This window comes from Cydia fagiglandana, chromosome 5 (assembly GCF_963556715.1).
Source record: "Cydia fagiglandana chromosome 5, ilCydFagi1.1, whole genome shotgun sequence".
In the NCBI taxonomy this organism is placed as follows: domain Eukaryota; kingdom Metazoa; phylum Arthropoda; class Insecta; order Lepidoptera; family Tortricidae; genus Cydia; species Cydia fagiglandana.
The window spans coordinates 13,685,676-13,701,392 of NC_085936.1; the positions used below are offsets into that span (position 1 = coordinate 13,685,676).

The following is a 15,717-nucleotide window of genomic DNA, read 5'->3' on the forward strand; positions in this document are numbered from 1 at the left end:
GCATAAAGCGATACCAACGCCATCTATGAGATGAAATGAGAAACGTACGAATATTATCGCTGCTAAATGAAAAGTATGTAATATTTACACTTACCAACGGGTATGTCGTACACTTCGTCCGTCTTCGGACTGTCATTCTCTTTGTCCTTTTCTTTGACACTCTGTTCTACGTCTACTTGTTTCTTTCCCTCGCCGTTATTATTCAACTTCTCGGGCGGTACCGGCGTCCCTGAGAATGTTGGTGTGTTCGATACTAATTCTACGAAACTAGCCTAGCTTATAGAAATAATTTACACGGGGAATGAAATAAGTTAAGTCGAAAGTTTAAGTGGTTTAACTTTTATACGGAAAATGAATTGTGAAATGGATTAGAATAGAAATAGCTTAGGTAAGCATGCATCTAACTACTTATGACATTAAGGAAAATTTACTCGCCACTTACATAGTTTCGAAGTTGTAAATATTGTAATACCTATGGATTTTATTCAATTTCTTTGCAAAAATAATAATTCACTTGTATTATTAATTTAAGTTACCTAAAATGTTTGAAGATAACATTGATTACACATTTCCAATTTATTAAGGAGTTTATATGAACTGTATAAAATAGGGTAGCAAAATATTAAATATTGGGGTATATATTGAGAAACAACTATTAACGAGTATCTAGCAAACTGAAATATGAAATGAGACTTATATTTCGACTCAGATAGCGAATATAAAGACTAACCCCCTTATTCATAAACGTTTACTAAAGTTGACAAGCCGATAATAATCGTTTGTCCCTTTCCATTATACCAATACGTCGAAAAGGGACAAACGATTCTTATCGATTTGTTAACTTTAGTAAACGTTTATGAATAAGGGGGTAAGAATTCAAACCACAGTAAGTACATAAGTCTAATAAAAATCTTGAATACAAGTATCACCATCTCCGTCCCATATGTGCATACATTCATCGAGATGATTGAGCGAAAGAGCAATCGTACCAGTATGAATAGAAACTTCTTCACCAAAAACGCCTGGCTTAAGTTTATAGACCAGTGGTTCTTAACCTTTTAGTGACAACACGGAAAAAGATTTTTGTTCTGGAAATATTAACTTGTGGATGTAGGGTAATCTTCCGTGGTGGGCCATCAGTTAAGAACCATTATTCTAGACTTTCAGCATCTAACTAACGTGGTTCGAACCCATGTGCTCCAGCAACCGCCATCACGACGCCACCAGGCGCGCATACTCACCAACGGGTATATCGTACAGTTCCTCCAGTTTCTTGTCCTCGTTGTTATTGGTGGGCGCGTCGTCGTTGGGCGTGGCCGGGGCGGGGGTGGCGGCGGGGGGAGCGGGCTCGGCGAGCGAGACGGGGGAGCGGTCGCGCTCCTCGCTCACGTGGCGCGCGGGCGCGGGCGGCGGGGAGTCGCCGTTGAGCGCGGGGGAGGGGGGCGCTACACACAGGTTAATTCATGCAACACACGGTGCAGCAAAGAGGGTTCTTTTATAAACCAATAGGTGTACGTTGTTGTTGTCTGCATCTGATTGCCTCTCGCTATCATCATAATAATTACATACTTAGGTATCACATACGGTTAGAAAAAGTATGACAAAAGGACTTTCATATTGAACATCGCTCTGAAAATGTCATGCCGTTGTATGTGATTGCGATACCTGCTTTTAGAAATATGTATGGCAACGCCTTCTTTGCTCCACAGAAATTAGGTATAAACAAATAAACATTCACGTTACAATTATTTAAATCACTCAATGCTACGAAAAATCTATCAGAGCAAGTGTTTAATGATAAAAATCACAGCACAACATTATTAGTTGAGAAAAAAGTGGCCTATCAAACAATTCCGTTGTTACTATTATGCGACAAAAGCCATTCTAGTTAAGTACTGCAATTCTAGACATCACAACACATGTATACTTTATAATACAATACAATCCCTCAACTAAGATATACAATTAACAATTGTTCCTTATCTGTTAGATACAAGTAATATTCTTTATAATCTAACAACAATTGGAAATTTATTTTAACTACAATTCATCGTCGATATTTGCTGTTGTATGAAAATACATATCCCAAGAATTCACTTCCAAAATAGGTAGAATTTCCCATTAGAGTGTAATTGCCTTGCTGAGAGAACTAATTCCTTAACCTTCACAACTTACGAATAAAACTACTAGCGAAGATATACGGCCTTGTATGTAGGTACATGTCCTAATACCTATATTTAGATTGTAATTGGACCCATTGTAATAATTAGAAAATATGTTAAGAAATGTCCTCGCCTTCTGAAGAGATCCGAAGTTCAGATAGCATTCTAACCGGCTAGCATAAGTTGCATACTCGCGCGCGAATCCTTACTTGAAGACGCACTAAATGTATGGAGTCGCGTGCGAGAACCCAACTCATGCTAGCTGGTCTGAAGTGATAAGCTAACAACAAGTTCTTGTGGACTTCTGCAATCTACGGCCCTACCCCAGCGGTCGGCCGCATGCGGCCCGCGAACCTCTCACTTGCGGCCCGCGAGCAGCCTCCCTGGGTATTTTGTATGGAATATTGACAAACGACGATGTCTGATAAAGTCATAAATATTAATAAAGTGCGGCCCGCGTCTACTTCGGTAACTACTATTTGGCCCTTGGCTGCTAAAAGGTTGTCGACTGCTGCCCTAGACTAACAGCAACAATCTTTGACCATCGGTAAACCTTATTTTTTGTTATAAAGTTTCAGTTAACAGTTATTTGACGATGGTACTAACTACCAAAGATCCTTAACGAACCATAGATGGACCTGACTGAAGTTCACAATCAGTTAACAGGTACTCACTTTGTACGGTGTTGGTGGGCGAAGCAGCGTTGCCGTTGATCGAGTTGAGCGTGTTGGTCTTGGGCGAGGAGATTGGCGAGATGTTGTTGGCGATGGATTTCTTCGTGTACGAGCCGCGCTGGCACTCGTTGGCGAGCTTGTCGGTTATCGCTTCTAGCTCGGCGAACACCTGGAATAAACAGTTTGAACATTAGTCGGGACTTACGTAGCTATCTTGAGCGAGATAACACTGGCATGTATATTAGCGATGTCCCGCTTGTACAACAGAGCTACGTACGGATCCGCATTCCCAAGTTATGCGTATTGTCTAGAACCTTATTATGTTCATGTCTAGTCTAGCGTATATTCCCTTAAATAAGCAAAGTGAACCTTATGATGTTACCTTATTGCTCTGGTTATGGAACAGCTGCTCAGCGCTGAATACCGTCTGCAGGTTATTGACGTAGAAGAGGACTCAGAAGTCCTGTAGTTCATCTCTAGTATTTCTTCCAAAGTGAACCTTATGCCGTAACCTTAGAGCTCTCGTTGTGGAAAAGCTGCTCAGCGCTCAATAGCGTCTCAAAAGTCCGCGACTCGGATACGAGTCGTAATAGTGCGCGTACATATTTAATTCATCTCTTGTGTTTTTTCCAAAGTGAACCTTATGCCGTTACCTTAGAGCTCTCCTTATGGAAGAACTCAGCGCTGAACAGTATCTGCAGGTTGTTGACATAGATGAGGACTCACAAGATCTGCTTGACCAAGTATAGTGACTCACACATGACCAAAGAGTATAGTATATTCTACTTGATTCTACTTAATCCATTTATGCCGGCTACATACGTAAAGCCCCCTCCACACTCGTGCGCGAATCGCGGCGCGAAGCCGCGAACGCAAGTGTGGCGTCGATTTTCGCTAGAGTCCTGTAGCTCATCTCTAGTCTTTCTTTCAAAGTGAACCTTATGCCGTTACCTTAGAGCTCTCGTTGTGGAAGAGCTGCTCAGCGCTGAACAGCGTCTGCAGGTTGTTGACGTAGAAGAGGACCCGTGAATCGTATAGCGCCGGCAGTTCGTCGTGGAGCTCCGAGTTGAGGACCTCGTATGTGCGTTTCGCCTCCTCTAGTTGTTCGCGGCCTTTTGTGATCTGAAATCATAATTTTCAAGGCTTAAAATAGAGTAGGTATATTATATAGTCTGTTTTAGCTAGTCATTTTACTTACATCAGCACAGATAGCTTAGCCGTTTAAATGTTGTTACTGGGTCCATATTGGGTAGCATAATAATTGATTGTCCTAATGTAATGTTACGCATAAAACTCATTTCGCATAATTGTTATTGTGCTGGAAATATTAACATTTCTGAAAAATTATAACACAAACCTAACCTAACCTACCCTATTTTATACAACCTATGCTAAATATTTTAGAAAATACTTTCTGTTTCAGCTGGAGAAAAAATATGCGAAAAGAGTTTTATGCGTAACGTAACATTACATTATGACAATCAATTATTATGCGACCAGATAGGATCCCGTTGTTACTTACATAGGATAGGGAGGGTAACTTTTAAACCGAAGGTAGCGTATTCGAAACCAGGCCTACACGAACTTATGTCCGTATTACAAATTCACTTTTCGGTGAAGGACGATATCACAAAGAAATCGGACTTATACTCAAGAGGCTTTTCCTCTTTAGGTTGGAAGTCGTTTCTGAAGAAACAACTGCCCGAGTCAATTCTTGAGATAAGTTTGATAAAGTAAGTTTAAGATGAGGATGAAGAAGGGTTAAGAATTAGGTAGAGTTACAAACCTTGACATCGTCCCTTCTCTTGGCAGCGTTGGCCTGAAGATTCTGGAAGCTATGTCGCTGGCTGTCGTAATCTACCAGCTTGCGGCCACGCTTCTCTACTTTTTTCTGAAAATACGTTAAGTATATTAAAATTACTGGTCTGGTCTGGTTTAATTATTGGTCTTCAACAGAAGGATATGATGTCACGATCCTCAGTATTGAGGGACCGACTGAAGAAGAGATTAAAATTACAAATTATCAAGTTTGGTTTGATCTTGGTTTCGTGATGCCATGCAAATATGGCGCTTAGGAGTGCAATAGTTCGAAGAGTAATGCGAATCTTAAAATTGTACCACTGTTGCCAGCAATGGCGCTACTATACTATCTAAGGTCTGTGGCATTGGCATCAGAAAAAGGTATCCCAAAGGTAAGAGATTTCTGATGAAAGATGAGGTATTCGTTGCGTGATTCTGTACTGATTTAAATACAGGGGTTTCTAGCACATTCGGTTCCTTTCATGCAGGATGAGAAGTGCAGCTAGGGGTCGTCCATTAATTACGTCACACGAATTTCTAGGTTTTTTGACCCCTCCCCCCTCCTTGTCACACTTGGTCACATTTGGCAAACCTCTCCCCCCTAGTGTGACGTCACATTTTTTCTACGATATCGCCAAATCGAATTAAGTAAGTACCTAAGTATTATTAATATTTTATCAAAATATTTTTGACGATATAAATATTAGTAATTTTATAACCCAAAACTGCTTAGGAAAGAAAATTAAACGATTATCGTTTTAAAAACTTGTTATTTCAATGTACAGCGAATAAAATAATTTCTGATGAAGTTAAAGTGACGTCACAAAGTTTGTGTCTCCCCCCTCCCCATGTCACAATCACAATATGTCACATTTTCTTGACCCCCTCCCTCCCCCTAAACGTGTGATGTAATTAATGGATGACCCCCTAGTCACCTAACTTGTGTCAGAAATCCTACAATAACATCTCATTATATGTTCTTGAATGTACATACATCAGGTCGTGTTCGGACCAACTGTTCTCCTATTAATAAATATCCTGTTAAAGTTGGACTAGATGGAACAACGAGGAACACTCACCCTGACTTCGGGGAATTGGTTGGTGTAGGTGTTGAGCGGGATGAGCACCTGGTCGCCCAGCTTGTGCGAGAAGTCCTGCCAGAGCATCTCCATGCTCTGCGCTTGCACGTACAGCAGGTCGTGGCCCGACCAGCCGCTCTCGTACACTTCAGTGATGGCCTCCATTAGAGACTTTGATGCGGTCTGGACGGCTGGAAATTTGAGATGATTGCGGTGTTAATGGTTACGTATTAAATGCATGTACAGTCGCCATCAGATATATCGGAGCGGCCAAGGTGCTCACAAATATCTGAGCACGCCTTTATTGTCAAAGCGTTAGAGTGCGTGCTCAGACATTGTGAACACCTTGGCCGCTCCGATATATCTGATGGCGACTGTACAAAGTATTACCTTTGCTTTTTTCAAAGAGCCTCCATCAAGATTTGGCAAAGTTAAGTCACAAGATGGTCGCCACAGTTTACAAACAGTTGATCTTGACAGGACCAAATACAGAATAACAGAAGTCGTGGTTTCTATTGAAGGGAAGCTTCTGCGGGTTACGTTTAACAAACCCTTTTATTATGAATGCACAAGAAAGCCTTAGAGAATATCGACTCAAACAGGTGAACCCTGAAAATAGATACAAATAAACAGTATGACTATGCTTTTAAATATCGAGAGATAATATCAGTATGTTAGCATCCTCACCTCGTATACATCTTATGTAGTTGTTGAACTCTTTCTGCAGCCTCGTGGCCTGCTGGTGCTGCCTGTTGAAATTCTGGAGGTGCTCTTCGAAGATGTCGTCGAGCGTCCGGTCTACTTTGCCCAGGTTCTGAAGGAGCTGTTGACAAACAAATTTCGATATTTGAGCAGGTCTTTTTGATGTTCCTTAAAGTGGTTAATTTTTAGGACATTAACGACTTCAAGTTATTTCAGGCATCCTCCGTTTTAAAGAAAGAGGTTTCGTCGTTTATTTTCTCGAATATAGACAATTGACTGTTTATACGTTTTATTTATTTATTACACGTATACCAGTGATTAACTCGATTTTAAAATTAGCATTGCAAAACCACAGTTGGTTTAGAATGCTACCCTAAGAGATAATTAACAGTCAGCAATATGCATATGAAATTAATTTGTCACACTCTACACCTACTTAAGCAATGTGTTTAAGACTTCTATCGTTCGTAGAACATGTAATTTCGGCTTTATACCCAAGTAACACAGTTGTTTTTAGATTACAGCTATTAGAATATTAAGAACTATATTTTATAACCTTATATACTTGTAACTATGTTTGGGCGGAGTTGCTCTTATAAATGCAGAGTATATGCGAATATGCCATACAAGGGCGTCATTGCGAAAAGATAGACGACGTGACAGCCATCGCACCCACATGATTATTTTGTAATCTCGTTTGAGCTGTATAAATATGTGTACCACGGCGCCACGAATGATGACGTAGAGTTACACCTTGATACTCGTACTGTGTGTTCTCATATAGACTAAAGATTAAATTCAGTATTAATCAAAGGAAAAGTAAGTAAGAAAGCGTGGAACGTTTTTATCAGGTGCAAAACAGGAGCATAATATCCATGTATTGACAACCGATTATGTAGTTTGCTCGAACGCAGCCCTACGGTCGGTGTCAATTATGACACTACGATTGGCGCGACCCGTTCTGTCAGACGAGGATCGCCCGCCATTACTGCTTCGGAGCGTGATTTACTTACTTGAAACTACGCCTGTTTTCCGTGTTTTTTGTATTAAATCCTTTATTTAATGATGTATGGTGTTTTATCTCTTAACCGTATAAAGTTATGGAATATAACAAGCAACCTAATTGCTATAATCGTCACAAAATAATTCGAGCTCGCTTTCCCATAGGTAGTCTTGTTTGTAATGTCTGCAAATGAAATGACTCATGGGATGCGAGAAAAATCAAAACAAAGTTATATCAATAAAATGCGATATTGTATAATTAGACGAACTAATTAAAAGTTATCTGCATGTTTATGGGTCATTGAAATACTGTGCTATCTTGGTTGGTCATACAGTAAAATTAAATAAAAAACAACAAAGTTAGTTTGTGCTTCAGATGGAACATTGTTTTCATTGTTAAATTATGTTACGAAAAACAGAAGGTAATTGTTAGTTTATCTGTTGTTTACGCTCCGCATAATTTACAGTATGTTTTTTTGTAAGCTCCAACAAAATTTGACCGAAGATTTTGTAATCGCTACGAAAATCCACGAACCCAGCGAGGTTATAAATTATCTAGAGACTTTAGACAACTGAATTTTTAAATTTGGTCGATAAAAACATACCAATCAATATGACAACTAAGCGTTATTCTTAGAGTCTGTGCGGAAAGAGAAGAATTGTGGTATGAATTGTACCCAATACATTCCACGACTTTTCTTTTTCCGAACAGACTCTATAATATTAATATACCTCTCTTCTTAATCGCTCCCCCATTGCTGAGGATAATATACCTATACGAAGAAAAATCTTTTCAAACGGTGTTCAGGATCAAATGACGAGCCATGAATATTAGGCATTATGAAATAGTTTTCATCACAATACTCGCCTTGGATGACATAGGTAGGCTGCATTCAAACCGGTTATAAAAGATCTTTACATCTAAACGAGAATTACGTACCTATTACCTACTTGATAAATTGCGACGACGCTGAACTCGAGAATGTCTAGATTTGATGATGATCGTTAATCGTTCTCTGGGGAACTTTCTTTTAATTACAACTGAGCGTTAGATGCCAATTGGCAGTATAAAAAGTTGAATTAGTAACTTAAAAAACCGGCCAAGTGCGAGTTGGACTTGCGTTCCAAGGGTTCCGTTTATTACACAATTTTTAACAATGTATTTTTTATGTGAAACGTGAGTGAAATCTCTTTAAAAATCCGTAGGGGTCGGATCAAAAACTGTAATTAAGTCTGACTCACGCTTGACTGTACATTTCTAATAGGTTTTCCTGTTATCTATAGGTATAGACCTATTTTATGTATTTTTTTCAAAATTTTAGACCTAGTAGTTTCGGAGATAAAGGGAGGGAATGGGCATTTTTTGCCTATTTTCTTGAATAACTTCTAAACTGTTTATTCGAAAATTATAAAAAAATATATATTTGAGATCCTTACAATAAGCTCTTTCATTTGATATGTAACATGATATAGTTTGAAAAATTTTATTTTTTAATTTTTTCATTTACCCCCCAAAAGTGGCCTTCATGTTTAAAATTCATTTGTTTACGTTACATGTCCGTATTTGGGTCACAAACTTACATATGTGTACCAAATTTCAAAATGATTGGTCCAGTAGCTCCGGAGAAAATCAGCTGTGACAGACGGACAGACAGACAGACAGACGCACGAGTGATCCTATAGATAAGGGTTCCGTTTTTTTCTTTTGAGGTAATAATAATTCGTGATAATTTAATTTAATAAAATTTATAATGATAGTTGTATTAAATTGAAATACTTAATTGTAAAGATAATTAGGGGACGGTTTTATCACATAGGTATCCAAAATCAAAACAGACTTCATAATGGTATATAATTGTGTATTGTGCAACTAGTAGAATAAACACCACCATTATTTTTTTCGTAATAAACAATATTTTCCCAAACGAAAGGCGATATTGATACGAACGTAGGTGTAATATATTCTAAACTCTCACTTTTCAGTAGGCGTATTATGAAAGATTTGGACACACACGGTTTTGTAAATCTACCGCCTCGAGTGCATATTAAACTTGGCACAAATGTTAATGCAACAAGTAATAAACGTTTTGTGTATTCAAAATTACGCAAACATTTTAAATTACAGATGAAGGATTATTTATTCAAGTTTTCACAGAGTGCTTAAAGAGGGAGTAAAAATATTTTTAGATGTTTTATAAGACAATTATAACCTCCTTCCTCTTTTACAGTTAAATCATACTTACTTAAAGAATTGCTAATAGTACCTAATTTAATTAGTAATAAGTAACACCGGTAAGAAAAATCAGTAAACCAATGTCTCCGATAATCCACATGAACGTCACCAAGGCAATGAAAGATGTAATTCGTTTAGTCAATTTCATTCACGTCAGAATACTCAGAATTGTAAACATCCATCTATATTTGGTATGTATCTGGTGAAAGTATAATGAATGGACGAACATAAAGCACGAGGAATACGGATTATACGAAGATACGTATGCGCATGACATGATCATTTGCATGAATGATTAAATCCGACGGCCAATGTCAAGGCGAGATCGAAGATTAGGTGAGCGAACAGGAAAACAATATAGACGGGTCTGTAACTTTGTACCTTAATTGAAGGACGATCCGTAATGTACAATTTTGAAAATTAATGTTTCTTAAAACAAAAAACCGGGCAAGTGCGAGTCGGACTCGCGCACGAAGGGTTCCGTACCATAATGCAAAAAAAAAACAAAAAAAAAACGGTCACCCATCCAAGTACTGACCACTCCCGACGTTGCTTAACTTTAGTCAAAAATCACGTTTGTTGTATGGGAGCCCCATTTAAATCTTTATTTTATTCTGTTTTTAGTATTTGTTATTATAGCGGCAACAGAAATACATCATCTGTGAAAATTTCAACTGTCTAGCTATCACGGTTCGTGAGATACAGCCTGGTGACGGACGGACGGACGGACGGACGGACGGACGGACGGACGGACGGACGGACGGACGGACGCACGGACGGACGGACAGCGAAGTCTTAGTAATAGGGTCCCGTTTTACCCTTTGTGTACGGAACCCTAAAAACGACCAAGTGCGAGTCAGACTCGCGTTCCAAGGGTTCCGTATATCACACGATTTTTAACAATAGTTTTTTTCTCAACTCCCACTCACGCTTGACTGTAGATTTAATAATAGGGGTTTCTGTCATCTTTAAATAAACAACTATTTTCTGTTTTCAAAAGGACATTTATTTTTTGATTCTCTATACGAATAATAAATTATAATGTGTACTAGGATAGGTAGTTATAGGTACCATAACGTCCATAACATAACCCATGGTAACGTACACTGCATGTTAATGTCCCTGTGTCATTGACCGTGTTATGCAGTGATCATCGGACACTAAACACGTCATGACCAATAAAATATATTATTAAATGTATACCGTGTCCATTCAAAAATTTTGAAGCAAGCACATTGAAGAGTTTCAAGAAATTTTAAACGGTAAGGTATCAGATAAAAAAACTACAAGGGTATAATAATACCTACAGTGGATCAGATAAGTATTACGATTTGTCAATAGGTTCTTGATGACCATAATTCAAATCAGAAATCTAGTAGGTAAGGGGAGATATGCCGATAATGAATTGCAATAATTTTCCGTATAGAAGTATTAGGAATTAGGAGTTGCATATTGAGAGAAACCAGAAACCACAATACAAACAACACTCGTCCAGACAATGACTAAAGAGAAAAAACTAAAACGCGTTCATGAATTAATTATACCTAACGTCATTATTATTTTATCGTAATAATAATAATGTTGATTTAGCAATCATTTACGCGGAGGAAGGAAGTTTTAATGAGTACATATAAACAGGGATTTAATAATATCAGAAGTGACGTCAATGTAAACTAAATATACTAGCAATAAGTACAAACGAAAGTGAATAATATTAATTTTACTTCAGGGTCACAATTCCAATTTTCAATTCAATATTTTAGCAGCCGGTGACATAGCAAATATATACGTACGTACCAAATATATGGTAACCTAACCTAACCATGTATTACTTCAACTTCCTATAGTTTGCTATAGTTTAGATTTGACAGTTCGCCAATAATATCGTCACTTTTTTATTCATCTCCGCTTAAACGTCATGGTTAGTTATGAAAAATTTCACGCTAGCTGATTATTTCATGCGGTAAGATTTTTTATTTGCTCTAGATTGTTGTGTGATTTTATGTTTGATTCAGGTTTTAAATACGGAAGTACTTATAAGTCTTAAGGGAAGCCAACCATAGATCTCAAACTATGTAATTCTCATCACGTGAGGTCTTCAGAAGCCTCAACAAGTGACGTCACATCCGCCGACGTTTCCTTTCGTTTTCGATTGTCTTTGACCGAGGCCTCTGGTTACACCTATTGTTTCTGCCTGAGCATCAATTAACGCCACCTTGAAGGTGTTATGCGTCTTGTTGTGGTATAATTAGGGTTTAGTTTGGATTACAGAGATTAAGATCTAGGTGTGAATATCATAGGATGTGCATTGTACAGGTGAAGTCGGTTAGGAAGTTGCATGCATTTTTAATTTAATTGAATATATCTAGACACGCGGCAGCGTGTCAAGCCAAGTTCAAGCAAAGGAACTGGCTAGCCAGCGCCGAGTGTAATATTACACGAACCACTTGGTGCCACTTTTGACCCTTCTATAACTCAAAACATCTTTGACGTAAACACATAAAACTACGTGTGTTTAATTATATCCATAAGGATATCTAGAAGCCCAAATTTCATGAAGCTAGCTCAAACGGTTATAAAGGTATGAAGGTCAAAAAGTCGTAAATTTTAAGACTGACTTATGACTTATAGTACCTAAACCTAACCTACTTCCAGATGACCTAGAAGGATGAAATTTGGAATCCAGCTTGGTTATTGTGTGTAACCGTAGGAAAAAATCTAAAAATAAAATAAAGTTAAAAAATAGGGGGGGTCCCCATACAAAAAAACCACTTTTTATTGGGACTGACATATAAGTACCTAAACCTAACCTACTTCCAGATGACCTAGAAGGATGAAATTTGGAATCCAGCTTGGTTATTGTGTGTAACCGTAGGAAAAAATCTAAAAATAAAATAAAGTTAAAAAATAGGGGGGGTCCCCATACAAAAAAACCACTTTTTATTGGGACTGACATATAAGTACCTAAACCTAACCTACTTCCAGATGACCTAGAAGGATGAAATTTGGAATCCAGCTCAGTTATTGTGTGTAACCGTAGGAAAAAATCTAAAAATAAAATAAAGTTTAAAAATAGGGGGGGTCCCCATACAAAAAAACCATTTTTTATTGGGACTGACATATAAGTACCTAAACCTAACCTACTTCCAGATGACCTAGAAGGATGAAATTTGGAATCCAGCTCGGTTATTGTGTGTAAGCGTAGGGAAAAATCTAAAAATAAAAAAAAGTTAAAAAATAGGGGGGGTCCCCCCCCATACAAAAAACTTGTAATACGCTCTAAACAACCGGCCAACGGTGTGTCGTCGGCGGCGCGCGGCACCACATAATTATACAAAGAACAGAAGTAAAAACCATACAGCGGAAACACAAGAAAAAACATTAAATCTCAATACCTGCCTAGTTTTCTTTACAAAAAGTATTGATATCCCACCAAAAACATAAATGTAAAAAAGGAGAGCCAAGTTCAATACAAAAATTATGCTTGGCTGTGGGGCTCGCCGCAAAAAGAATGGAGATCTAAATGAGTGCCACTGCCAAGTTCTATGCAAAATCCAAATATGTATTTATAGGAACAAAATAACATTATAACCAAGTATTAAACTCTATTTCTTTGCTTTATTGGATACCTATAACAATTGCTGTTATTTAAAAAAATGTGAGATCTTAAAGTAGGTTAGATTTGGCTTGGCCAGGTTTTATCAGAATTACAATATATATAAAATGATTGATATAATGAAACTGGCCAAGTCAAATCTAACCTACTTTAAGATCTCACATTTTTTTAAATAACAGCAATAGTTATAGGTATCCAATAGAGCAAAGAAATAGAGTTTAATACTTGGTTATAATGTTATTTTGTTCCTATAAATACATATTTGGATTTTGCATAGAACTTGGCAGTGGCACTCATTTAGATCTCCATTCTTTTTGCGGCGAGCCCCACAGCCAAGCATAATTTTTGTATTGAACTTGGCTCTCCTTTTTTACATTTATGTTTTTGGTGGGTACGAGGCTTAACGTATCCCATTCAGTCTTGTGCTAAAAAAAATGGTATATTGAAGTGCACCAAGAAATAACCAATCACCGAGCAACACTTAATCATTGCAACATACCGAGCTGTGTTGTTATACCCCAAATACTAAATTGAGAGTTTGATCGGCCAATTTACTACCCAATCACATTAGTTTCTGTACCAGTAATGTACTAAAAAGACAGCTGGCCCCGACAATGCCCCGATTTGTGGTGTCTGTGATAAAAAAACAAGGTTTCGGTAGGTACTTACTCAATTTGCCAAACTATAAATAGCACAACATGAGTTTAAGCATATACTTAGTTATCTAAAACATATACAAATTGTAAAATTGTCAAAGTTAAAAAGATGTGACAAACTGAGCCAAGTGAGAATCCTTGATAGAAAACTCCGACCGAAACTGAAATGAATGATGTAGTATGCAAATAATGCAAATGATCCCAGTACATTTTTACACTTCGATTGTCATTTGTCGATATACGATGTTGTCATCTTCCCTAGGTCCCCTGGGGAGACTTCATACTGTCAAATTACGGCTACACGTTTTGACGTAAACGCTATTAGCCTGACGATAGACATTACAATTTCACGGCTATCAAACAACCGTAGTTTTGAAATAAAATAAATCAATTTACGATTCTGCCCGCTGCCATTAAACCATAATAGATAGGTATCTAATACAATAAAATAAATGTGAAAGTAAATTTGTTTACTTTTTAGTTCACGTTGGGCTTTGATGGAACATTCACTAGAACTGCGAAAATAATCTCCCATCCCATCAATTTTAACGCCCATTAAAGCAGTACATATCACATTGTGATATGTAAATAACAACAATAGAGAAAAAATTATTCAGTGCCATGTCGCCATAAATTCTTCTATTGCTACTTAACATTAATTTCGATTCTGATCTGTACCGCTATCACCACTTTGACACTGACATATGCGCTAGCGTGTAACTTGTGCCTAATTTACTTTCTATAAATCTCGCTCGTAATCACAAATTAGTGCGAGCGAGATGTATAACAATAAATAGTAGGTTACGCAGATGTTAGCGAATATGTCAGTTTGATACTGCTAAGGCAGTCGTGATAAATAACGCAGAAATTAAACAAAACTTTACAGGAGTTACAAAAAAAGTATAGCGTTTAAAGCATTCTGTAGCGTTAAGTTTGATTGACTGTACCGGTATTTCATAAACTTTTTTTTTTACTAAATAATACAACTATTAAAGAGGAAAACGGCCGGTCAAGTGGGTTACTCGGGCGTCCATACAAAATTGATTGCGTATACGCGGCAATATGCGTTACGAGCACGCTATGTAACGGTAACCTGCACAACCTGCTGCAGTGGCGGGGTGTTCATGAAACTCAATTCCCACCAGCTTGCCCAAAAAACAAGCTAAATAAGACAAATTATTTAGCTTGTCCAGCAAAATCATGTCACTAATACTAGAAATAACTAATATGTATGTAGCATTGCATTAAATTTATGAATGCATTGCAAAAACAAACACAATTCGATTTAGTCAGTAAATAACAGTTGTTACCAGCGATTAAATGGACCTTAAACAAGCCTTCGACTTGAAGCATAACCTCTCGGAACTCCAGAACAGGTTAATCTTAACCGGTCCGAGTGGCTAATGCCATGTAAATGCAGACTCGTAAAATCGTAACCCTAACTGTACAACGGCGATTAAATATGCATCAGATGCATTTTGGTCCATCTGGGCATTCTGGGCACACCTTAAAAGGTATTAAATATGACGAATATGACATAGTAATGAACAAGTTGAAGGGACGTAGGCAATAGACGTATTGCCTCTACATGTAGAATAGATAGAACACCTCGTGGTTTATTTATTTTCGTTGATTCGTTGAATTCATATGATATCTACGCGAACACCGCTTGATTTAGCAAGTATACGATGAATGACTAATACTAGTAACTAATGCAAATATCATATTTATGCAGATGATATTCAGATATATATTGCTTGTAAACCATCAGAAATTGATAGTGCTATAGAAAA

General features: G+C 37.6%; 1 protein-coding gene across 3 annotated transcripts in view; it reads right to left on the minus strand.

The window, feature by feature from the left end:
• The window catches only part of LOC134664519 (myc box-dependent-interacting protein 1), a 67,349-nt gene that overhangs the window by 4,229 nt on the left and 47,403 nt on the right, over positions 1-15,717 (minus strand). For 2 of the 3 annotated variants that reach the window (XR_010098262.1, XM_063521203.1), the window contains exons 2-8: positions 6,403-6,538; positions 5,716-5,906; positions 4,623-4,727; positions 3,788-3,958; positions 2,837-3,005; positions 1,242-1,445; positions 95-229 (exon numbers count right to left, since the gene is read on the minus strand). Coding sequence is in view for 2 of the 3 variants with exons in the window: in XM_063521203.1 (XP_063377273.1) it covers positions 95-229; positions 1,242-1,445; positions 2,837-3,005; positions 3,788-3,958; positions 4,623-4,727; positions 5,716-5,906; positions 6,403-6,538 (1,111 nt within the window). In the remaining variant the exon portion in view is untranslated. The remainder of the gene's footprint in view (positions 1-94; positions 230-1,241; positions 1,446-2,836; positions 3,006-3,787; positions 3,959-4,622; positions 4,728-5,715; positions 5,907-6,402; positions 6,539-15,717) is intronic. The other variant, XM_063521204.1, reaches the window with a different exon arrangement.